Genomic DNA, 26,790 nt, shown 5'->3' with positions numbered 1-26,790 from the left:
TACATGTTTTTGAAACATTGGATTTATTTACATTATGTTGTAATTATTAGACAGCAACATTTCACATTTTTATTTCAAATGAATACATGACTACAATATGATAATAACATCTGATAATACTGTGTCACCAATACAGAGAAAATCCTAATATACCTTAGATGTCATAGGCAAACTGAGGGGGGGGGGTTTCTAGTGCCTGGAAACCCCCCTCCAAGCCTGGGGCACTGTATAATTGAGGTGGCTGGACCCTGCTCCCGCTTGACACAGCTCTGCTTGTAAAGGGAGAGCTGCGTGCACCTAACAGTAGTGCACGCAGCATTGCCCATGTATATTATGGGGATAGGAAGAGTTGGAGAGCAGCCAAGCACTGTCTAAAATTATAGCCACGCCCCCATGCATGCTGGTCACGCCCTCTGGCGGCGTGGTGTGGAAACCCCCCTCTACAAGTCCTGCGTTTGCCCCTGGATGTATATCCCAAAAACAGCTTAATATAATGGGCAATATAAGCAAGTAAGTTATTTAATGATCACTCTCAATAGAACAAAAGCAAAAATAATATACAAAATTGAAATAATACTTCTTATCTTATGCACTTTGTGGAGGTGTTAAATTAATATCATCTTGTCAGTTGTACTCTGACTAGTAACTAATGCACAGTACCATATCGTTATAGAGGAGTTAAAGACAAGGCAGTATCCCAGCCAGTTAACAGAGGGGGAAACAGGGCCCTCTTAAGAACCTCTTGGGCCCCCGGGCACAGCAGTGCACCGGGGCCCCTATATATACAAAAATAAAAAAATAATGATAATATATGGGCCCTGCAGCCCAGGGGGGCCCGTCGGAGGCAGGAAAAAGAAAACCCTGAAAAAAATAAGAAAATACTTACCGTGCTGTCAGCTGGCAATCCGGCTCCCTCCCTGGTCTCCTCCTCCGTCGCGCTCCGCAATGGATGTCGGGCACGCCCGACATGCACTGCCAACGCATTTCATCACAAGTGAGAGAATTTTTCAGAGGCATCAATGTTTCTTAGTATATTTAAACATTGTCCAGCCAATCACAGTATGTTACTGTTCGGCAAGTCTAATTATTATTGTCTAATTACTACATTAGTTAGTGAACAGCTGATACACAGAAAGCAAGCCAGTTTCTATTTTGAGACTAATGAATTGAATTATAATAAGACTCGGTACATATAACAATAAATCATGCTTTCAATGGAGTAGCATTTTCTTCTTGCTGTTTATCAAGTTTTAGATGTTAAAACCAATAAACGCTGAGATTATATTACAGTGTATAAAAAATTTGTGTAAAAAAAATAAATTGTGATCTAACAGCGTCTTGCAAACTCAGCACTCATTCATTATAACACAGAACGTATCAAGAAAATACTCAAATGAAAAGTTTCCTAAAAGGGTATAAAACTGATACAAAGTGTACAACTGAAGGACATAAAAAGGAGGTAGAGCAGTCAACCTTAAACCCAAGTTACCATATGTTTTTGTCGAACAGCATGTAGTGCAATTTGGATTCTGCTAAATGAAGTGTTACATGATAGTAAAATCAGCTCTTGAAAAAAATGTATTTCTTTAGATAAAAACATGTAATAGCCCTAAAGAACAATCACATAATCTAAACATTAACCTTAATAGAAAATGCAAAAATTGTCAAAAAAAATCCACAAGATTATAAGGATATTAGAGCTAAGAAACATACATAAATATAGATTTTATAGCCTAATAGGACAAAACAAGTAAAATCTATATTATAAATGTACAGATTGCAAAACATTACCAGGGCTGAACAGCAGTGTCACCCCCATATTCTAGTCAAAAAGGGGGAATTCAATTAACATGAACAACCTCTGTGAACCGCGGGCAAAAAACTGTGTTAAAATTACCGTACTAGCGGTAATAGTGCACGAGCTGCGTTGTTCGTGACCCCAAAGAGTGGTTACTATATATTGAGTGGCTCTAGTAAGTATCCAGAGAATATCTTGAATATTGTCCTGGTATCGATTATGGATTGTGAAAGTAAAGTTTCCTTAGCCAGAACTAAAGGGATTTTTAGTTTGTGACTTACAAGGTGTCCTAGAAGGGAAAACACGTAGACGTAAAGGGATATATAAGAGCCCTTGTACGTGTGCATAAAAATGTATATTTTGTAAATATGCATATTTGTGATGATGGGTACATATTCCCTCATTAAACGTAATGCACATCTGTCAATACATTGTAATGTAAAATATGTTTTTTTTATTTTTAAAACACGTCCTTGTAAATGTAGGATTTGGGCATTTATGATTCCCAATTTTAAAAATGTGCCTATAGATTTAAATATGCACATCAACCCATTCACACGTACTTCACATATATTATTGAACTTTAATTTAAGCTAAATCTGCATCTTTTATGCATGTGTGAGAGAGTCATTAGTGTAATGATAGCATCTGTACTTGTTTCTGTAGGAGATTATGTTGTTGCCTAAGGCATAGTGCTTAATTAGATGTATGATCTTATGTGCAGAAAACAGAGAATAGACTCAGTATTCTCCTGAAATATGATATTTGCATAATTACCGAGAAGAAAGGAATGTGTGCAATTAAAAGTAAGTTCTTATCAAAATTATAGTGTGTGCTCTACAATATGTTACATTTCTTTCCTTTTCACTGTTTCATGATGTAAATACCAGTGTTTGGAAATTTGCATGGTCGAATCTATGTTCAGTACTCTCCAGGTACCTGTCTGATTTCAAAATAGAAAAACACAACTGGCAATTCTGATTTTATAGATGCTCTCAGATCTTAATTTCACTTACAGGACGTGCATAGAATAAATGAATATTCACTGTACTCACGGCACTTTGATTATGTGTCAGGTGAAACACTGTGTTCACTCCTTTAGCACAATGTCGGGGCAGGAAGAGGAGACTTTGATTTAAAAGACTTGGGGGTATATTTACTAAGCTGCAGGTTTGAAAAAGTGGAGATGTTGCCTATAGCAACCAATCAGATTCTAGTTATCATTTATTTAGTACATTCTACAAAATGAGAGCTAGAATCTGATTGGTTGCTATAGGCAACATCTCTACTTTTTCAAACCCGCAGTTTGGTAAATACACCCCTTGGCATAAAACATTCATGTACTAGAATAGGCAACAGCTATAGAAGCTGGTCAACTTGTACAAGATATGTATGAGCTCTGGGTGATGCAAAAGGGAACACGTTTTAATGCTTCACAAGATGATTGAGAAAAATATTTGTCGTCAATGGCTTTTAGCTTAAGACAAAAACAGCATGGAGCACAGGAGCTGGAGTTCTCTAAGTTTTCTTTAGACCAAGCAGAACCATGAATGCTGCTTCTGGTGGACTAAGGAGAAATCTGTGTCATTTCTCAAAGGACATTTTTCTGTTGTCATGTGGAGTATTGTGTCAAGATCACAAAAGTTTAGTCATTTAGCAATAAAAGTTTTTGTAAAAGCCCCAGGCGTAGGTGGTCTGGAGCAGACCCTACGCACACTTTTTACCACAAAGGTAAAGGAGAAAGCATCTTCACCAAAATGAAAGATTGGCCAGTTTTATACCTTCCACTTTTTCTGGAAGACCTACCAAATGAATGTTGCTGTTCTACCACCTATTCTCCTGGTCACCTGCATGCCTTTGGTGTTGGGAGACCTGTAGCCATAACTGGCAGACAACAGAAAACACAGGAGCCAATGTCTACCACTTGTTTCTGCCTCCATTACTATTAGCTAGCTCTTAGCGCAGAAGTGAGATATCCACCCTAAATTCCTATGTTTTAGCCTTTATGCTGGCTTCACATGTTGAAATAGCACCAATAAGTGGGTAAATTAATCTTAGGATACCAGCGGAAATCCAATATTGTGAGGTTGTATCAGTATTAGAAGCATGCCACAAACCGCCTTCTCTGTCCATTTGCTGAAACCTCTCCAGCTCTCCAGTGTATAGATTTGTCTTTTAAATTGTGACAATGTGAGGGTCAGTTAAGTGTGAGCACAGGGAATATAATTTGATCACATTGCCTTCACAACTGACCATCAGCATATATGTATCCAATAAGGAGATCACTGAAATCTATCTACATATTTGGATATTATGGGGCAGCACGGTGGCTTAGTGGTTAGCACTTCTGCCTCTCAGCACTGGGGTCATGAGTTCGATTCCCGACCATGGTCTTATCTGTGAGGAGTTTGTATGTTCTCTCCGTGTTTGCGTGGGTTTCCTCTGGGCGCTCCAGTTTCCTCCCACACTCCAAAAACATACTAATAGGTTAATTGGCTGCTATCAAATGGATCCTAGTCTGTGTTTCTGGCTGTGTGTGTGTATGTTAGACTGTAAGCTCCAATGGGGCAGGGACTGATGTGAGTGAGTTCTCTGTACAGTGCTGCGTAATTAGTGGCGCTATTTAAATAAATGATGATGATGATTTAGGCAAACTCCCGTGCTATTATTTGCGATAATCACATTCTACTGCTTGAGATCATTCAGCAATTTTTTATGTTTTTATTATATTAAAAATGATACATTTGCTCCATAGAGTTGGGCATTTCAAAACCACCCACTCCTACAATAGTGTAAGCGGGTAGCAGGTGACCGCTTTGCCTGCATCCCAGAGTAACCGATTCCTTCTAGCTTTTCTGACATAGGAGTTCTTGAGGTTTGCTGTCTCTCCCTAGATAACTGTCTTATCTAGATACATCAGAAAACTATGTGTGCAATAGAAATGTATTGTTCTCTTATGTAATAATTTCAAATATATGACTAATTAATTGACAGGTGGTTTGTGAAGGGATGTCACTGTATTATTCATTACTCAAGTCTTTGATTGCTAAGTAGCCTATATGGCAGGTTAGTGTCCACATACAAGGGCTTTACAGGATGTCATGATTACTTTCAAACATTGCTTTATGCCCTTACTGATCCATTAAATGTTGTGACTGCTTTTAGATGCAATCTGGAATATTAAAAAACTTTTCAGGCATTTTATTGCTCTTTAACATGATTATGGTACCCATTTAGAAAGCTTTACATATTGGCTGCCGTCATCTGAATTTTATTTGTCATTTATATTTGTACATAAAAGGACTGATGCTTATTTTATGCACTTGTTTTACAGTCATCACAAGCCCGCCAGAATGGGAAATAGGAATATACATTGCTGGTGCACTGACTCTGCTCGGAGTAGTGGGTTTGTACCTATGGAAACTGTACACGTCAGGGAATTATCCATCACCTTCACCTTTCCCCAACTATGATTATCGATATCTCAAGCACAAATATGGAACATCGTACTCTGATGTAAAGAAGAAGGTAAGCAGATCTTGCCAACTGTGAACATGTGGGTGATACTTAGCTTAGTTTCAAGAAACTCATTCTGTAGCCTAGCTTTACGCCGATGTGTTCATCACAGGTGTGTCAGTTCACAGAATGTTCAAGATGCTGGAACAATTGTTTTAATTTAATTAATACATTTGTTAAATTTTGATAGGATTGTACATTTCCCTTTGTGCCAATCGCTGCTTATGTCTGGGAGGCTCATAAAATTTTTTGGGGAGTCTTCTGTACTTTCGGTAGAGTAGGCCATCCACATGTATGGCCATGATGATGAAATTCGCTGAGAAATTTTGGCATTGCCCAACAGTGGGCAGGGTCGTGACGGATCAAATCTCATCATCACGTCCCCGCACTTTGGACCGCCCATGCGGAACACACCATTAATTAGCCCCATAGCAAAGTTTTAGGGAGAGTCTGGCGGTGCCGGACCATGGAGAGGCAGTAGTTCCACCACTGAGCGTGTATTGCAGAGCTAAATTATATACAAGTATGGCATTTACTGTTTGGAAAGGTTGGGTTCTGCAGATAAGGAATTTTATTAGGAACACCTTGTCTATAATATTAATAAATATTGAAAATTACCCGTGACCTTTGCTCCAGACATTTCCCTAATGAAATGGTTCACCAGTCAATCTTTGTGTATGATGTATGACATCATCAACATACATATTTTTGACTTTTTTTTACTTATGATAGTACCTGAAACAACGGAACTGTTTAACTAAATCTGGCATTCAGTCCGTCCTATCCCTTTGGTGAAAGTTGAAATGTTTATACATGTGTGTGGAGGTTCTCTGTCTTGCATCACTCCAGATTGGGTAGGGACAGCAGTACATGGAAGTCTAAGGCTTTAAAGATGAGTGATTAGCTTGCAGCCGTCCATGTTGCATAATGGAAATTGAGGAAGAAAGAGGAAACCAATAATAAAAATTCATGTGACAGCAAATTCAAAATGTTAGAAGAAAAAGATATAACGACACATTTAAGGGCTCATTTAAATTTGGACGCTTATGCGCCCAGAACTTAAGTACGCATGTAAAAAAAAATATTTATGTTTATATGTTGAGTGGGACACTTTTCAAGAAATGTCCAGAACTAGTAGATAACTAGCTGATAGCTGGCAAAGCATGCTGGGGCTTGTAGTTTCACAACACCTGGAGTGTCACAGGTTAGCCATCTCTGCTCTAGTGTAATGGGGGAAGTTACATACGGAATTATGCGTTCTACATACGGAACTTCGCATTTTTTGTGCATGTGCAGTAGGATAATGCGTGCTTTAGACATCCAACTCTAAATGAGCCCATTAATGTTTAGGAAGTATTGCACTTGATTGCATTAAGAAAAAGCCATCGTACCTATGAAAATGTTAAAGAATATAGGTATGATACATTGAAATCTCATCTATTTTACTATAGTGTTTTCTTCCATTTCCCAGAGAGCTGTGCATAGCAATTCTGTAAACAATGTGACGACTCTCAATGACACCTATGAAAACATGAACGAATTTGGCCACATGGAATTGATCAACAGGGATATGGAAGTGACACCATATGGGATGTTAAAGAAATCCATCTCTACTGACTCTCTCAGCTCCATCTCTTCCATTGGAAATAACTTTGGCCAAGACTTTACCGTGGGACAGATTGAAGTCACTATGGACTATGATGTGAATTCCAACACCTTGCACGTCATGCTAATACAGGGGAAAGATCTGCTGGAGAAAAAGGAAGATGGCGCCTTTGAGTCTTGTTTTGTGCACATTAGTCTGCTCCCAGATGAACAAATTGTTGGCATTTCAAGGGTAAGTACACATCGGACATTTATATATAGTTGTACTTTTCATCTTCTGTGTGTTCTCTTTACCTGTAACTTTGATAATTTACTGAATAACAAAATATTACACTACAGTTGATATTGGACATGTGTAAGATAGGTTTAATAAGATAACTTACACTGAGGACTATATGATAAGAAGACCTCTAACCATACCTGTTATGTCCTATCTTCTGTCCATCACTAGTCACTACCAGCCTTCGAGATCTGCAACATTTAAAAATATAACATTGCAAACCTCTATTTACATCGCTATTTCTAACATACTTGCCTGAGCTATTCTCACTAGGTGCTGAATTCAGTTACTGCCTATATAAAGTAATATGTAACCTAACTGTTGGCGTTTTTAGACATAAATTATCATCTTTGGTTCATGACTCCTAGGCCCCATGGCTACTGGTATCCATGGGCTGCAATGGTTGCTAAGCCCTTAACCTCTATTGTCAGTCATTTTAGGCTCCAAAAAGCTCAACAGAAAGCTTATTGACAAGTAGTACAATATGCACAGGAGAGAAGTGTCCATCCATAATGAAAGCCTCAAGCCTTTAATTGTGATAAGTTTCTTAAACCTCCATATATTTATTTGTGAAAATCATTAGTAGTTCTTTTATGGAACTACTTGATTTTTTCCTTTAGCGTTGGAGAAGCATACTGGAATGGCAACAGAAGGATAAAGATGTGCATCTGTCATGATTCTGCTAGTTATTGGGGATAGTTACTGATCAGAAATGCCAGGCAGGATAAATAAAAGAGCTGTAATGAGAATTTCAGGGCAGGAGACACAGATTAGTCATGGTCAGAGCAGAGATCAGGGCAGGTGGCTATCCGCATAATGGTTAGGGTCTGAGCAGAGGTCAGGGCAGGCAGCTATCCACAGAATGGTTAGGGTCTGAGCAGAGGTCGGGACAGGCGGCACACAAACTGGGTCAATATGGTTCGTACAGCAAGGTACACAAGGGAGATCCAGAAGGATAGTCGAACAGCAGGGTCAAATACTGGGAATCGATCAGAGTCAAGAATAATCCAGAAACAGGTCAGGAACAAGCTGAGGTCATGCACAGGATAACAGCAAACATGAGGAGCAAGATAAGTAGTGCTGGAGCTGGAGTATCCAGTACTCTGGTACCAATATGGTGCCAGAGTCATCATTATATTCAACTGAGACCCCAGTGATTAGTGTTGATGGTGCAGGATCACTGGATGCCGCCGGTGGTTCCTATAGCGCCCTGGAGCCAGCACGATGGCCGGAAGAGCCGTGTCTGGTTTCTTATAAACCTGATGCGGCAGAGAGGACAGAAGGCGACTGTCCCTGAATGGAAGAGAGACGGCACCTGGCACACATATTGCCCAAAGAAGCCAACATGGAATTAAGCAACAGACCACAAGATTATTAACTTAATGTATTGTTCATGGCAAACGTAAAAATGTTTATAGATTGTTTAGTTAGGGTGTTTGGCAATCTGCAGACTTGGCTTAAAGTGGTTAAAAAATATGCAGAAAATTCTTAATATTTAAAGAAATTATGTGAAATATAAACTTAAAGGTGCATTACCACATAGAACTGTCCCAATTGTAAAGCGCTACAGAATTTGCTGGCGCTATATAAATAAATGCTGATGATGATGATAGAACATACCCCCCAACATTTCAATTCCCAGCAACAGGACTGGGGGCGTGACCACGACATGATGGGGGTGTGGCCATGCCCCCAGAGTGCTGACTAGGGCTGTAAAGCACTAGGCTGCCATTTTGAAATTTCCCTTCCCCCCAACGTTCCCACCCACAGGGCAAACACGTCCCCGGGCAGGACAGCATGACAGAGCTCTAAAATCTGTTGAAAGTGGGACAGTTGAGAGGTATGCTAAGGAGTGGAGCTTTCTAACTACCCCCTAGTCTCTCCCCAGAACCGCCAGTACCCCCGGGCTTATGGTTAGTCTCAAAACCTCGTCTGAAAACTGGGGCCATGTGACACTTTGCAAGGGGGTGGGATGGCCATTGGAGCAGCTGCATTCACGGACCCTGCGGCTTGACATTGGTCCTCCCAGTAACATGCCTGTGCTGCAGCCATTATAACGTGGTGAACACCAATATTCACCACTTTAGATGACAGTGCAGCTTTAAAATGTTTATCCTCCAAAATTTCAGGTAACTAAATACATTATGATGTCTTTACACTTCTTTGTGTTTTCATGTTTAATATAATACAGTCTTCACAGAAGTGCAGTAGACTGTAGAATAAAAATAAAATTCATCTGATTAATAGTCATCACACTCTTTCCATTCACTGGCCCCCAATGCTCGCTAAATGTGTACGTAATGTGTTTGTTCATTACATAAACCCCTACCTCCCTCCAGTTCAAGAGACACTGCAGTAGAGGAACAGTGAAAGCTACTGTGTGGTGTAGACAAGAAGAAGAGAATCAGGCAGACTGTCCTTGGGGGATATTTCTTGCCAGGCTTCCAGCATCCCAGTGAGATGCGTGGGCGTTTGTGCTACACATTTAATATGGTAGATACTCATTAAAATATGACAGCAGAAAATCTTGTCCAGCTCCTTTTTTTTATACTGCATGATTCTCCCCTAAAGAATACAGTACATTCATCATTATAAGCGCAGCAGTACAAGAGATTATAAAGCGTTACCTCACACTCATCTCGAGCACTGGCATTTTATTAACCCCTTAAAGCAAAGATGAAATTAGAACCCACTGACAACCATTTTCGAAGCCAAATTAAGGAGATTACCTCAAGCAGAATAAAATTCTGTGGGGAAATTTACAGGCAAGCCTAGCTAGAATACATTTAACAACAACACACTGTATTTCCATAGGGCAGGATTCACACTCGTAAAATTCCAAACAAATACATGTCAACAAAAAGATTTGTTTGAAACACAAATGTACAGATATTTTGACGTTGTTTCTGCAAATACATATTTGGTAGTACAATAATGAACAGCGGGACTGTAGAAAACAACAAACATTAACATTTTCATTTTCCAGGAATGTGTAAGACAGTTTTATATAAATAAATGAAGACACATTCATATAAAGTGATGCTTAATGTCTTCATTTTGATGATTGCAGCAGTAATATGCTATTGGATTAGTATAAACATTACTTTATGTTGTTTGCAAGTTTTTATTACTGAGACATACAGTATGTTGTCCATCAATACTGAGAGGTAGGGTACTATCTGCTTAGTTTGGTCTGTAATAAAGTTGGTCCTAATTGCTTTTAGATGTAAGCTCTTAATAGTGTAATGTTTACTGTCAGGCAACTGAGTGCTGGATGGATTTGTGTCTGTGCATTTATAATACTCTTTCCCTCCCCTATTGGTAGATTACTTCCTACATGAAATAGATTTAATAGCTCACTTATTTATTTGTGCATATAGTTGCATAGGCAAACCGAGGGGGGTTTCCTAGTGCCTGGAACCCCCCCCCCCCCCCCAGCCTGGAGCACTGTATAATTGAGGTGGCTGGACCCTGTCCCCGCTTCACACGGGTCTGCTTGAAAAGGGAGATCTGCGTGCACCTAATGCATGCAGCATTGCCCATGTATATTATAGAGATAGGAAGAGTTGGAGAGCAGCCAAGCACTGTCTAATATTATAGCCATGCCCCCATGCATGCTGGTCATGCTCACTGGCGGCGTGGTGTGGATACCCCCCTCTACAAGTCCTGCGTTTGCCCCTCAGTTGTTAATACAGTCTAAAATACATTTAATATGTCCTTTTAACAACAAAATTAGATACACACTCTTTTAGAAGAATTTAACTTTCCTAACATAAACATTCATTGCTGAAACAGTATTTTACTGTATTTAAGAGTACAAATCCCCTTAGTAAGATTTAAATTTGGTTGCTGGAAGCAGCCATATTTGTTTCTGACTGAAAGAGGAAGGCCTTTCCGGAAACTACTCACATGTATGTGGCATTAGTTGCAGACACTGTAGATAATTGCCTACTCACTCAGAATATCCGGGAGTCTCACAAATTTTTGGGAGCTCTACCTCTGCCCGCTTCGTTGGTGAAGGGGGTGGGGCGGGTCTAATCGTGTCATCCGGGCCCGGCCCCTCTTACATAATATGCCTGAATTGGTATTGTATAGCAGGGGGTGGGGCCTAATGATGCGATTCGCGTGACCACGCCCCCACGACACAGCCAACTTTGGAGATTTCCCAGAGGGGTGATCTCCAAATTTGACAAGTATGTAATATCACTAATGTATACATTGTTATAATAGGACTGAGGACTGATCCCTGAGTTTCTACACTGGTTACCAGCCCTTTACCTAAGCTTCACCATTGAATACAACACTCTGTCTCCTGTCCTTTATCCAAATGCTTATCCATTCCACTATCTCTGTCAGATCCAACAATTTTTAGTTTCTGAATTCATTTATTGTGGGATTCTGTGTCAAATGCCTTGTTATTGTTGTAAGCATGAGGATGTTGTGTAGGCATTCCGAGCAGGGCCGTCATCAGGTGGGTACGGCCAGTACTGCTGTGAGGGGCCCGGACAGACCTCTCCGTCTGTCCAGACTCACTGGACTGTCTGGGCCCCGCAGTCACCGACCGTGCCTTCCATTTTTTTTTTACTTACCTTCTCCGTGATGCTGCAGCTCTGCCTCCCAGACTCTGATAGGCTGGGAGTGCGGCGCGGTGACATCATCACCGCGCGCCGCACTCCCAGTGTATCAGTGATCAGGAGGCAGATCTGCAGCATCGCGGAGGGGAAGGTAAGTAAATAAGCTCTTATTTTTTTTTGAGGGGGGAAGAGGAAGAGCCCGGGGGACCATAACTGTGGAGGGAGGGGGGAGAGAAAGAGCCTGGGGGACCATAACTCCATAACTGTTGAGGGAGGGGGGACAGGGAGAGCCTGGGGACCTGATCTGTGACAGAGAGGGGGAAGAGGGGGGCCTTACCTGTGGAAGGGGGGGAAGGGGGACCTTAATTGTGGAAGGGGGGAGGGAGAAGGGGACCTTAATTGTGGATGGGGGGTTGAGGGGGACCTTAATTGTGGAGGGGAAGGGGGAGGGGGACCTTAATTGTGGAGGGGGAGAGGGAGAAGGGGACCTTAACTGTGATTGGGGGGGAGAGGGGGACCTTAACTGTGGGGGGGAAAATGGGGACCTTAACTGAGATTGGGGAGGGAGAGGGGGGCCTTAACTGTGATTGGGGGGCAGAAGGGGACCTTAACTGTGGGGGGAGAGAGGGACCTTTACAGTGATTGAGGGGCAGAGGGGGACAATAACTGTGGGGGGGATGGAGGGAGACGTTAACTGTGGGGGGGGAGAGGGGGACATTAACTGTGGGGGGGGGGAGAGAGGGGGACATTAACTGTGGGGGGGGGAGAGAGGGGGACATTAACTGTGGGGGGGGGAGGGGGACATTAACTGGGGGAGGGGGAAATTTACTGTGATTGCGGGGAGGGGAGAGGGGGACGTTTACTTTGGGGGGAGGGGAACAATTACTGTGATGAGGGATAGGGGGCGAATGTATGGCAAAGGTGGAGGGGTGCATATGTATGGGGAGGAGGGCACATGTACAGGGAGGGGGGGCCCCACCAGATTAATTAGTACTAGACCAAGGGGGGGGCCCGCTAGATTAATTAGTGCTGGGCCCCACAGTTTCTGATGGCAGCCCTGATTCCGAGTATAAGTTGGCCCTGGGGCTTTTATATAGTGGGCATGTGGCAATTACGCTGCTATGGGGCTGTATATTGTGGATATGAGGCTGTTAAAGCTCACTTAAGATTGCCTATTGTTGGCATTGGTCTGTGTGGTTGGTATGAGGCTGTTATACTGGAAACAGTATATGGTAGGTTAGGATGTTTATGTAGTAGGTTTAAGGTTTAGCAAATATAGGTCTAGGTGCATATACAAAATGGAAACAGTAAAAACATCAAAAGTCGTCAGGGCTAACCCTTCATGAATTTCTACTTTTGTGAGTTTTATTATAAAATACAGTTGTCTCAGCCTTATTTTGTCTTAATAAATAAGAATTAATCATAATAGAGTGAAAATATCAGGACTGTTTTTATTCCATGTGTTACACGTGTTTGAATATTTTTGAATCCTAATTACTGGCACCTCCCAAGCACCCATTAAGAAAAAAGACCTTCCTTTTCTGGGGAAAAGAAGCTCTACAGCCACCAGGGAAGGCCACCATATATGCAACCTCTCTACTCTTTGAATCTCATTTAAGTTTTTTCTTCTGCAAACAGAAATCTTGTTTCTGCACGTGGATGCTCTTTGAGCTCCCGGACAGCATGTAGTAAGGAATGCCGTCATCCTCCCAGCTTACCCTATCAGAGCTGCTGCAACTTGCACAGATCCATACACGTTCCATAAACAGGGACGAGAGTGGCTGCTCAAAATTACCTACCTCCTAACTGTCCCAATTTAGGTGGGACAGTCCTGATTTGCCCTGCCTTCTTTGCAGTCGGCACATTTGTCCCCACTCACCATGGTGCAGGGGTGACATGAGCACTGGTACATGTGACAATTCAAAGCTATGTTAGCGGAGGAAGGGGAGGGTGCCCTAGCCCTTTGGAAGAGCTAGACACGCCCACCACCGCAGGGTATGGCCACACCTCCAAGTGGCTTGAGCATGCCCCTTTCTGCACTCTCACTTTGACCTGATTACCTCTGGGACAATGATGGGGGGTATGAGCTTAGGAGCATGAAGTCACAAAGGTACATGTCAACTGCGGGAAATCAGAAATAATCATTTATTATTTATTAGGGTACCAATCAAATCTGTCACTCACTAGACACAAAAAAAATCTGATTAGATAATGTGATTATAAGTGCAGATTTGCTCCTTTGTGCCGTTAGTTCATAGCCCTCAGTAAGAGCTGTACATGTATAGTACTTTACATCAAGCAAACTCTTTTTCCTATATTTTTCTTTATTTTACAAGAGATCAGCATCTGACACAGCAAATTTAGTGGAGCAGTAAACATTTGAAAAGGAAACAATTTAATACAAGTGGGATTTCCTGCAGAGATTGGGGATTATCTGTCATATGTCGCAGTGTTTTAACTATCTTGCTGCTCGGTTTGCAAATCTGAGCATCTTGCGCACTTTTTAGAACAACAGTGATGGATACTGGGGGTACATGGATAATAAATGGGGTTACGTATAATGAAGGCAGCTTATCAGTGTCTGTTATGGGCATACTTGCCAACTATCCCTGAATGTCAGGGAGACTCCCTGAACTAGGGGTGATCTCCCTCACTCCCAGAAGAGTCTGGCATTCTCCCTGATGCTGAGCCAGTACAAGACGTGGTTGGCTTCACATCTGTGGTATGATGACACAGTTCAGAAATTGTGTCCTATGTCCATGTATTGATGCCTATGGAGGTGGCCATTTTCATGGAGACTAAGATTTAATCAAAGAATGACAGGTAAGACAACATGACTTCAGTAATGGAGACAGAAATGTAAAAGACACTTGAGTCTCTAGAGATTCATTAGCTGCTTTTTTAACGCATAGTTTCCTACTCTCCCAGAATGTCCGGGAGACCCCCGCATTTCTGGGAGACCTTCCGGACTCCCGGGAAAGCAGGGCAACCTCCCGCAATAGATGAGTGCATGCTCAAGCCGTCATGCATGCACAGAAGCACCCTCCGCTGACCTGACGAGTGGTAAGACTCCTTTAACCACTGCCGGCCAGTGTCAGCTCAGCTGCCCCGGTGACATATTTTTTTAAATGGCACCATAACAGATTAAAATGCTGTGGGGCAGTAGGTACCTGCTATACCATATTTTTGACACCCCAAAGGAATCATGGAGTGGAACTTATGTCATGAACAAACATTAGAGCAAACTAGTGTCCCAGGATGTTCATTTCACAATTATGGGAGCCCTGTCCTGGCCCCACAACACATTTCTTGTTGCTTTTGCTTCAGACTGAGGGCACAGGTCCCTGGTACTAGTAACCCCCTTGTTTGCCACTTAAAAAGTATATGGACAAACAGAACAAGGCACAAAATAAATCTAATTAATATTCACATCTTATCCAATACCTACTCACTTAACAGCTAGCACAATCTTACCCATTGGAGACATGGTAACGGAACGTCAACCATCCCAAACAACACCTATAATCATCAATTTATAGATTTGCACACACAAGTAGAAAGCCCAACCTATCATGATGTGAGAACCTTGTCTAAAGCAACAATTCTATCTACAGTAGTTCTCACCTCACCTCCTAGCACACTTTGTACCTTCCCAGGCCACCACTGCTTTCCTTATTGTAACTGTAGGAGGAAAACCTGTCACCATGAGCTTCCTCCTGCAATTACTGTAACAATGACAATGGAGACGATAAACCTCTCATTTCCCTCCACTTTACCTCAGATATTCCCACTATTGGTGATTGTTGGATGAGGCACATGGCCAGATGTGTTCATCTGAACCTCCTCCTGTAACAAAGTGGTCAACTCTTGTACTTTCTTTTGGTGAAAACAAATGTACCGACAACCACACATTTTTATGACAGTTTTTGCAGCACGGTGGCTAAGTGGTTAGCACTTCTGCCTTACAGCACTGAGGTCATGAGTTCGATTCCCGACCATGGCCAAATCTGTGAGGAGTTTGTATGTTCTCCCCGTGTTTGCGTGGGTTTCCTCCGGGTGCTCCGGTTTCCTCCCACACTCCAAAAACATACTGGTAGGTTAATTGGTTGCTAACAAATTGACCAGTGTGTGTGTGTGTGTTAGGGAATTTAGACTGTAAGCCCCAATGGGGCAGGGACTGATGTGAGTGAGTTCTCTGTACAGTGCTGCGGAATTAGTGGCGCTATATAAATAAATGGTGATGATGATGAATAAATAACATATTGCGCAACCTAGAGAACAAGTGGGATTTAGGAATCATACATAAGGCCAAGCCACTGTTATTATATGTTACATGTCCTAGATCCACTGATCATTATATATTTTCACTTTATTACTGCATAGGCAAACTGAGGGGGGTGGGGCTTTCTAGTGCCTGGAAACCCCCCTCCAAGCCTGGTGCACTGTATAATTGAGGTGGCTGGACCCTTCCCCCGCTTCACACGGCTCTGCTCGAAAAGAGAGAGCTGTGTGCACCTAACAGTAGTGCATGCAGCATTGCCCATGTATATTATGGTATAGGAAGAGTTGGACAGCAGCCAAGCACTGTCTAAAATTATAGCCACGCCCCCATGTATGCTGGTTACACCCACTGGCGGTGGTGCGGAAACCCCCCCTCTACAAATCCTGCGTTTGCCCCTGTACTGGTAGGTAAAATGGGACTTTTTAAAAAAAAAAAAAACCTCAGTAAATTTACAGATGGTTGAGAACCGTGTCTTTTAGTCACTATGAGGAAATGGTAGAGACTGCAGTCGGCAACAGGCAAAATAGCAGCGGAAAATGATGGTGGCCTTAAAAGACTTGACCTCAGGTATTAAAGGGACTAATGATGCTTCTGTACACATATATAAATGTTATTAATATGTAGTTACCATAAGCCAGAGAGTATTCCAGGAGAGGTAAGAAAAAATCAGCCTTCTTGTGTTTGCCTGTTATTCCTGAGTGGCCAGAAAATGAGGGGTAATGATAAAACGGAGGTTCCACACAGCATTATTTCCCATCTTCTGCATGACAAATATGATTGCGAGACATCTTTGCCATAAATTGTGAAAGTCCTTCTCCCAGCACTCATTTTGCATGCCCTTGGCGTTTCACATCAGTAGTAAATTTGTCTCACTAATTGCACAGCTCTGGATACTTGCAGAACACGAGGTCACTTTAATTAATTCTCCCTGGAGATGCAACCATTTTATGCAACAATGCTACCTCAGCCTGCCTGTCCATTTACTGTATTGATTGCGCTAAGCTTGTAATGAAGAAGTGATCACTGACTTCTGCTGTGGTAATCCCAGCTAAAGTCCTTTTAAAAAATATCAGGATGACATTGTTTGTGTATAAACATAGGGATAGGTTTTCTAGTATATTTGTAAACAGAATTAGGCATTATAATTAAGCACATGGATACCAATAACATTGGACTTGATATCACAAAAAGACTGGACTATGGACTATGTAACCCAAGACTTCTGGTTATTATTTAAGTAAAAATAATAATAATACTGTCATTATAATAATATTATGTGTAAAGTTATCAACTCTTAGACAATAAATCATATGAGAATAGTTTACTGCAGAAACGTGAGTGGAAACTCTACAAACTGTAATGATGCTATTTAGATGGCCACAAGCTTAGGAAAAGTGTGCCCAGCTTAGAGAGATAAAGGGATATATAGTGCAAGAGTGTGATGGCCACAAAGTACTCAGTATCTCATATAGTGAAGTCCCCCTATTTCAGCACAGCGGCTTAGTGGTTAGCACTTCTGCCTCACAGCACTGGGGTCATGAGTTTGATTCCCAACCATGACCTTATCTGTGTGGAGTTTGTATGTTCTCCTCGTGTTTTTGTGGTTTCCTCTGGGTGCTCCAGTTTCCTCCCACAATCCAAAAACATACTAGTAGGTTAATTGGCCGCTATCAAAAAATTGACCCTAGTCTCTCTGTCTGTCTGTCTGTGTGTATGTATGTATGTCAGGGATTTTAGACTGTAAGCCCCAATGGGGCAGGGACTGATGTGGGTGAGTTCTCTGTACAGCGCTGCGGAATTAGTGGCGCTATATAAATAAATGATGATGATGATACATGAACTTCAGTGTTAGGAACCAATTGGTATGACTACTCTACAAGTAAACTCAGGTATAGCCCTGTTTAAGACAATATTTTTGTGCCACTCTCTCTAACTCATGTGTGCTTAATACTTCAGTGTAATAATCGGGTGTTGATTATCCTTGCCAGTCACTACTAATGGAGAGATGCTGCTCCATCCCATGCAGCTACCAGAAGCACCCTTGTCCCTTGGTTAGTAAGTACCTGTCAGCAGTCCATCACATGCTTAAAATTGTACCATTGTTCACCTATAATGGAACTGGAAAGAGCAGAACAGCAGATCAAAGTGATCAGTATTCTTCACCAGCCTTGCAACAGCCGTCACTTCTAAGGTCTCTTTGGATTCATACCAAGCAGATAGCAGGATAATATTCAATCTTATTTTAAAGTATGTGACAAATTTAAAATAAGTGAACAATTCTACAACACTCATGGGCTTATTCTCGAATTAATTTAAGTACATATTTCAGCTGCCTCGCAATGTACACACTCCGGAGAACCGGTAGCTTCATTTTCAAGTGGGAGAACACGATTTTTCAGATGAAGATATTGATAACAGAGTAATGATGGAAGTATATTGCAAAAATAAAAATGTTTTTGTGTCTTCCTTAGGTCAAAGCTTAAAACCATTTGCAAAGGCAAGAGCAGGGAATGATGGGCAGTAGAAATATCTGGAATCCCCCACCGTTTAAAATACAAGTAAAATTTGATGCAATGCTATTTCTAGCACTGCACAAGTACATGCACATAGAAAAATAGAAACATAGAATTTGATGGCAGATAAGAACCGCTTGGCCCACCTAGCCTGCCCATTGTTTTATTAACCTATGGTAACCTCAAACCCTATTTGATCCTTTATGCTTTATAAGGATATCCTTATGTCTATCCCAAGCATGTTTAAATTGCTCAACTGTATTGGCCTCTACCACCTCTGATGGGAGGCTATTCCACTTATCCACTACCGTTTCTGTGAAGTAGTTTTTCCTCAAATTTCTTCTGAACCTACTTCCTTCCAGTGTCAGTGCATGTCCTCGTGTTCTAGCTCTTCTCTTCCTTTGAAGAATGTTTCCCTCCTTAATAAACCTTGATATATTTGAACGTTTCTATCATTTCCCCTTATCCCCAACCAGTCCCAGCACTAGGCTGGGTTGATTTCTTCTATCATCATCATCATCATCATTTATTTATATAGCGCCAGCAAATTCCGTAGCACCTTACTATAACAGCACAAGACTGTGGTTCCCTTGCCAGAGTGAAAACCAGCTCCAGACTCATCATTTCAGGACTGGTACCTCTATATTTGCAACCCAAAATACAGCTGCAGAAACATCAGTGTCTGGACGTATTGTTGAATGTGCCGAAAAGTCACAATATTGCGGTGAACCCTAAATCAGAGGTGACATAAGAATTGCAGAAATAGCAGACTCACGCTGCTTCTTTATGTGCACAAGTAATTGTCTGCACAGCCCATCTCCAGGTGCCTGCAAATGTTAATCATGAGTGAGGGGACATGTGCTTATTACACGTGTCACATTTTTTGTGTTTGAAGGTTTTCATTATATTGGTTGAAATCTGCCTACAAATGCAATTTTCCGCCTTGTAACAGGAAGGTGCAACGCAGGGAATGCACCCTCTCCACCCCTTTATCTCATTGAAAAAATGTCATCCCACAAAACAAAATCTTGTTTCTTCATGTTACTGCACAAGTAGGCGCACTCATGCTCCTAATCCAGACTTGCCAAGGAATGCTCCCATCCGCTAACTCCTCCCATTTGATGGTACAAATGCCTGCACACCCGCAGACGCTGTGGTGTTCTTCTGCATACGAATGGGTGTGTTTGTGCAACTTTGGAAATCTCCCATCCTGGAGGTCTCCAAAGCAGCTGTGTTCTGGGGACATGGCCGCGCCGATCGCGTCAACCTGTCCACGCCCCATGTCAAAGTAAACCAAGGTTGGTCAATTACCACAGGGGGTGGGGCCAGGTGGCCACAATTAGCCCCACCCACTTCACCAACAAAGAGCGCAGAAAGCAGGAGGTTGCCCTGCTCTCTCGGGAGTCCGCCACGCATTCCGGGAGAGTAGGCAACTATGATTTACACTGCAGGTTTTCACTTAAATGGCTGAGTTTGGGAAAATCTGTAATGTGTTTTTTTTCAGCCTATATATAGGCGAGCATGGTTGAGGCCAGACTTGTTCTTTTAATAGGTCGTTAATCTTACTATAAATGTTTCTGCTATGTTATCTGGAGAGTGGTTTCATAATTGAATTGTTGCAGGCTGTAGAAACCCCCAAATAACTGTAGTCTACTGTAAACACACAGAGTTGATAAACTGTCACTTAGATTGCTTTGCTGCAAAACAAAATTACATATTTTGAATTTGGAAAGCAGAGAATTAAATATTTCTTCCTGCACAATTCCCATTAAGTGTCTTCTTTTGACATATGCATACCATTTTTGTTTTGACAGATACAGGGAAATGCATATTCAGTTCTGTTTGATGAAAAGTTTTCTATTCCCCTCGATCCGCTGGCACTGGAAGAAAACAGCCTGAGGTTCTCTATTTTTGGCATAGACGGGGATGAAAGGAATGTCAGCACAGGAGTAGCAGAACTGAAATTATCAGACCTGGATTTGGCTGTGCGTCCATTCAACACATGGATATACCTGCAAGACGTCAATAAGGTCATTTTAATTTAGTTACTTTTAAATGTCTGGTATCATTGTGTAATTCCCAGTGCTGCAACTTTTTGCCCCCCCCCCCCCTCCCCTCTCCCCAGTGCAGACTGGCAGTGTGACCACGTGGACCAATAGGAAGCTTCAAGCTGTGCTATTGATCCGTGCAGTAACCAACCCTCTGTGACTGTGTGGGGGCAGGTGTCTTTGGGGCCCGCAGTAGTGGCAGATAATATTACTGCCCAGAGCTGTGGATAGTAATGTATAATCCACCAGTGCTGTGGGCCCACAAGGCAGGCTTGGCCCTGATACCTGAGTGCAATATATAGCTATATTTATTTGTGCTTTTAACTAGGGTTAAAACGCCTACTATATACATTCCACATTCAAACCATTAGGTTCACTCAAATATTAACAACAGAGCAGAGTATTTCAGCTCATCCAGCTCATCCATATCCATATATAGCCAATTGTGAAAGTCATGGCCAACATGTAGCCAATCTAACCAACGTAACAGCAATGGCAGCATAGACTATTGATGTGATAGTCACTACTACTGCAAAATAGTTGTTATCATGTTAAATCTACCACTACATAAAGGAAAGTCCATACATCCAACTAATTATTAATTTTATTTTTTAATTAAACCATTTTCCAAATGACAGCACGAAGGGTATCTCACTCTGGTTATTTGCGTTATTTTAAAATGGAAAACTCCAAAATTGTAATTATTAATGCCTAGCTAAATGGGTACAAATGACTGAATAGGTGATGTAGTGCCGTTCATACCATACACTGCTCTGCTAATTGGAGCAAGGCTTACATACAGAATAACCAGTCCGTAAAGGGTTAATAAGAAGATCTCTAAAACCCTCATAGTGTCATAAATAAAATATTATTTCCTTTGCCAGAGAAGAGCCCTAGATGAAAATGTAGTAAGTAACTGACATATGAAAGTGACACTGACAGTAAATGTCATTTCTCTTTTAAGGCTCTGTGCACACTGGCGTTTGGAATGTGTTATTGTTTCTTAAAACGCAAGTAAAAACCTGTATAAAGTGAAATGCGTTCCTGTATACATTTAATTTGTGTTTTATGTGTATTTAACTGCACTTACAAATACGTTCAATCTATGTCTTTTAAACCTGCGTTTGTAACAAAACAGGACTGTGTTTCTTTTTCAAGCCAAATGCTTATGTAAACACTTCTTATCCACATCTCATTGCATTTTCAATGCACTACTATTGAGATAAATGTATGTTTTCAATTGTGTTGACGTGTGTCAGATGTACTAAAGTGGAACAAGAACCGTTTTAAAAAAAATGCACTGTGTCATGATCCAGTGCTCACTTGTACCTGTGTGGTGTGTGATGGTTTTAATCAAAAACAACCACCTGGTTTGTTTAAAAATGATTAAAACTCCCCTGTCTATCCCACACACTAACTTCTGTCTTACCAATTATTCCACCATCAAGGTTTGGTTTGAAGAGCTGACACTCTTACTCAGGAAGTCTTTGCTTCTCCCTTTATCTAAACTAATCTATCACAACTTAATTTAATCAGATTTATCAAACACCAAATGATCTCTCCTGACCTAGTGTTATCATAAACCAAATGATCTCTGCTGACCTAGTGCTATCATAAACCAAATGATCTCTGCTGACCTACTGCTATCATAAAACCAAATGATCTCTGCTGACCTAGTGCTATCATAAACCAAATGATCTCTGCTGACCTAGTGCTATCATAAACCAAATGATCTCTCCTGACCTAGTGCTATCATAAAACAAATCATCTCTGCTGACATAGAGCTATCATAAACCAAATTATCTCCCCTGGTTCAACTATGTAGCATTCTAATACCAACGTGAATTCGTAAGAACACAGAAATATCATCATCATCAACAACATTTATTTATATAGCGCCAGAAAATTCCGTAGCGCTTTACAATTGGGGACAAAGACAGTAATAAACAATACTGGGTAAAACAGACAAAGAGGTAAGAACGCCCTGCTCGCAAGCTTACAATCTATTACATGAACTTATTAAGTGTGACTAAAGATTGAAAATTAATCGACAGTGCAATGCTTAAGATGAAAAACAATTAACAAAAAAGACATACATAGATATTATACAATAATTTTTGTAAAAATAATAAAAATTAAAGGATCAGATTTCTGCCTGCTAGGAGAGCATGAATTCACTGGAACTCTTCACAATATGAAATTGAATCCCAAAAGGGAACAACTCCACTATATCAGAACCAGAAAGTCTGTGGTCATGCAAATGAGTTTCACAACCATCTTGTCAAAACATATATCAAGTCAGAGATTCTTTATTCTGACCTAATTACTTACCAGAATGTCATACAGAGATGATATTAACTCTCCGCAACAGGTCATAAGTTTCCCTTCATTTATATATGAGACATAACTCATGTAAGTATGATATTTGAGAAAATATGACATATTCCTGGGTCCTCCATTATCCCAGCTGCTCAGCCATCTGCCACCCAGTTGAGATGCGCTGAGATATCACAGAACCACAATGAATGTGAGGGGACTGTGGTAGGATATTATTGAGACTATTGTTCTAACCTAAAAGCGATTTCTAGAGGTTTTAGCTTTTACGACCTGTGCCATAAATTGGTATTGGGCACACAGCAGCTGTAGTTAAGAACACACATGGGGATCTCTTATACATAAATGGATTATGGGTAGAGCACAAGAATTTAGAGATAATCCAAGAGATAACAACGTACTCTCAATTAAGTTTACCAACACCTATATGCAGTTTTATGACTTGTAATCGTAAAAACGATTACCACCGATAGAAAGAGCAGAGTGTAGAGCCTTACCATATCTAGCTAAAAGAGGGGTGAACAAAGAAACCCCACCTGAGAAAGGCACAAACTATGGTTAGACTGGTAAGATTTAAACCAGTTTCAAGGAGGCTAACTGAAAAGAAAAGTGTTTTAGAGAGATGGTCATGGATCAGCTGTATTAAATATCGATCAAGCAGAAGGAAAATGAGAATGGAAGATCACACGTTCCTGTGAGTAGATCATACTAAGTTAGTACTGAATATGTGGAATGTAAGGAACAGAAATCAGACTAGAGAAATCTCTATCCAAGCATTTATTTTTCTACTCATATATGTGATTTGTTTTGGCTTATTCACCATTACTGTTGTAAATGTCCTGCTGCAAGTAATCCATGGGCTAATGGGAACTGCACAGCTTGGTGCCAGTAGATCCTTGCACAGAATATAAATTACATTTCTACCTTGATAGTTATTTCCCCCACTATGCAAGGCCGTTGGCTATATGCAGTATGGATATGACCTGCTCCTAAAGTCGTTCTTGTATATATAATTTGACATACACAACATTATGTGAAAATCTATGATGGAAACCCACAATGTTGTTTTACAGACCGCAGACACTGTAGGAGAAATTCTGCTGTCACTCAGTTACCTCCCGACTGCTGAACGTCTCACTGTGGTCGTAGTCAAAGGGAAGAACTTAGTGTGGACGGAAAAAAAGGCTACAGCAGGTAATATCTATCTTGAAATGTTCTATTGGGCAAAATTAATTTGCTGCCACTTTTGTACATTCCTGCAGAATAGAAGAATATTGTTTAAAAACGTGGGACCTGATTCCAGTCCGAACGTGACATGAACGTAATTTCCGTCTTTAAAAAAAGAGTGTAACTTGTGCGTAGTTCCGACCGTATTGAAACCAAAGCGAATCGTAAGACGCGCTTTGATTAGAATACGGGTGGAAGTGCGCTTTGTATAAAGAGTGCTTGCGTATGTAGACATACATGACAGAATGAAGTATACGCACATACAGCACGCATGTACAATTATTTCACATTATAAAGCACAAATCTTTTATTTGATCATAAATTAAAATAACAACTATTAACAATATAATACATAAAAAACATTTAAAATATAATCCATATTTTATATTTTATTTTCATAAATTATTTTACATTACTGTTCAATGCGTACGGTGCATACAATGTGTTTTGATAGTAAATTATATACATACAGCTGTTCTGTTATAGCTACTGAGACGTGAATGTGTTTTTAATTCAAAGACTATGCCGTGTCTGTCATCACTGTCACCCAGCATTTACACCCGCCTACGGTAGTCATCCCCTTTCCACCCCTGTTTCGTGTCTCAAGTCATAAGAGGTCAGAAGTGTGTGGATATGAACTACTTGCAGTTGCGCTCATTGGTGTTAAGTCCGGCATGCGCAGTGTAGAATCACGCAAGATATGATACACAAACAGACGGACATGAATCAGGCCCGTAGTGTGCAGTAGATGACAGCTTTGACATGGATGTGTATCTAGAGGGTAGTGTGGATGGATAAGCGCACAGGGATATGGCAGTAATATGACAGTGGGTTAGAAGCCACGTAACAATTACACACTATTACAGGAAATTGGTTTCTTGAATACACCCCTTCAAACTTATTGTATACGGACTTCATTAGGAAGCAGAAGTTGGATTAAGAACATTGAGGTATTGCTTGCTAAAATGCCTGTGTTTATGTGTGTATGGTTTAAGGCTTAAGTATACACATTTGAACACCCGTCATAGAAATACTGTTGCGTTTTAAATTGGATGTATCTTTACATGTATGGAACTTTGCACACATAAGGGCGCAATTTTTCTGACAGAATTTTTACGCGCATATTTGTGGTGCGAAATGCGTCAAACTCTAAATAAGGCCCTTAGCCTCAGTGTCATATGAAACATATGCTACTAACGTATTGGTGCCAGATACCACCGGACACCTACAGAGGTCATGTGGAGTCCATGCCTTGACGGGTCAGAACTGTTTTGCCTTCACGAGGGAGATCTACACAATATTAGGCAGGTGATTTTAACGTTGTGACTGATCGGTGTATATGGATATTTAAAATCAACCATTATGAGGATCACAGTTTGTAATAATAATTTTGTTTCAGTAAAATTAATTATACTAGGTGGCTTATAACAAACCACAATCAGAACTAGTACTTGTGTATTTTTATTCATGTCCCTCTGGTGGGCAAGTTATAAAAAAGTTTTACATTTTTACTTACCCCCTCCTTCCGAACCAAGCTATATCCTTCCAAATTCACTGCCTAGAGATTACTTTCATCCAAACAAGACTCACTCACTCCTAGTTCTTTTCCTACATTATACATTCTATTTAATCTAATTTGCCCTTAGCATTTGTTATCATATATTTAATACTCTACTGCCACTTGTATGCACATCCTTATCGTCTCTGCTTTCATATTTTCATTTACGAAGACCTGTTCTCTGTTTACATTATATTGCAAAGTGCTTTTATATTTACCCTCCCCTGAATTGGTATTTAAAATTCAGAATTGTGCTCTTATTTAAAAGGACACCACTTGTACTGTATATTTCAAGCTTTTATCGATTTACTTATTAAAATGTTTTAATTAATTTTTACTGACCATGTTCAATGGGCAGCATGGTGGCTTAGCGGTTAGCACTTCTGCCTCAAAGCACTGGGTCATGAGTTGAATTCCTGACCATGGTCTTATCTTTGTGGAGTTTGCGTGGGTTTATTCCGGGTACTTCAGTTTCCTTCCACAATCCAAAAACATACTGGTAGGTTAATTGGCTGCTGTCAAATTGACCTTAAGCTCTCTCGCTGTGTGTGTGTATGTTAGGGAATTTAGACTATAAGCTCCAATGGGGCAGGGACTGATGTGTGTGCGTTCTCTGTACAGCGCTGTCGAATTAGTGGCGCTATATAAATAAATTAATGATGAAGATGAATGATCAGGAGACTGTGGCTACGTGTACTGAAAAGGAGTAAGCATTTCTGAAGAAAATGGCAGAGAAGTAATATTGGTCATTTTTAGAGAGCAATTGTATCGGACAGAGTTAATTCATGATGCGGTGGCCTCAACAACCAATGGAATGATATATTTCACAGACCAGTACTAATGTACCGACACTAAACTTGAAGTGTATACCATTTCCTCTACTCCTACACCCCTCTACTTGCTATGCTTGGAGATTTTGAAGTCTTGGCTATACTTGTTCTACTCTGTACTGTGTACCATTGTATACTGTCTGTATTGTATTTTTGTATTTTGTACGACGCTGCGGACACCTTGTGGCGCCATATAAATAAAGAATATTAATAATAATAAAGTAC

General features: G+C 40.8%; 1 protein-coding gene across 1 annotated transcript in view; it reads left to right on the top strand.

Moving 5' to 3' along the window:
• The window catches only part of SYT12 (synaptotagmin 12), a 74,362-nt gene that overhangs the window by 43,833 nt on the left and 3,739 nt on the right, over window positions 1-26,790 (top strand). Inside the window, exons 3-6 of the mRNA XM_075187995.1 lie at window positions 5,133-5,326; window positions 6,786-7,151; window positions 20,383-20,598; window positions 24,024-24,144. Coding sequence (XP_075044096.1) covers window positions 5,133-5,326; window positions 6,786-7,151; window positions 20,383-20,598; window positions 24,024-24,144 — 897 coding nt within the window. The remainder of the gene's footprint in view (window positions 1-5,132; window positions 5,327-6,785; window positions 7,152-20,382; window positions 20,599-24,023; window positions 24,145-26,790) is intronic.

This window comes from Mixophyes fleayi, chromosome 10 (assembly GCF_038048845.1).
Source record: "Mixophyes fleayi isolate aMixFle1 chromosome 10, aMixFle1.hap1, whole genome shotgun sequence".
Lineage (NCBI taxonomy): Eukaryota > Metazoa > Chordata > Amphibia > Anura > Limnodynastidae > Mixophyes > Mixophyes fleayi.
The sequence above is the reverse complement of the archived record's forward strand: the minus strand, read 5'-3'. Positions and strand labels throughout refer to the sequence as shown.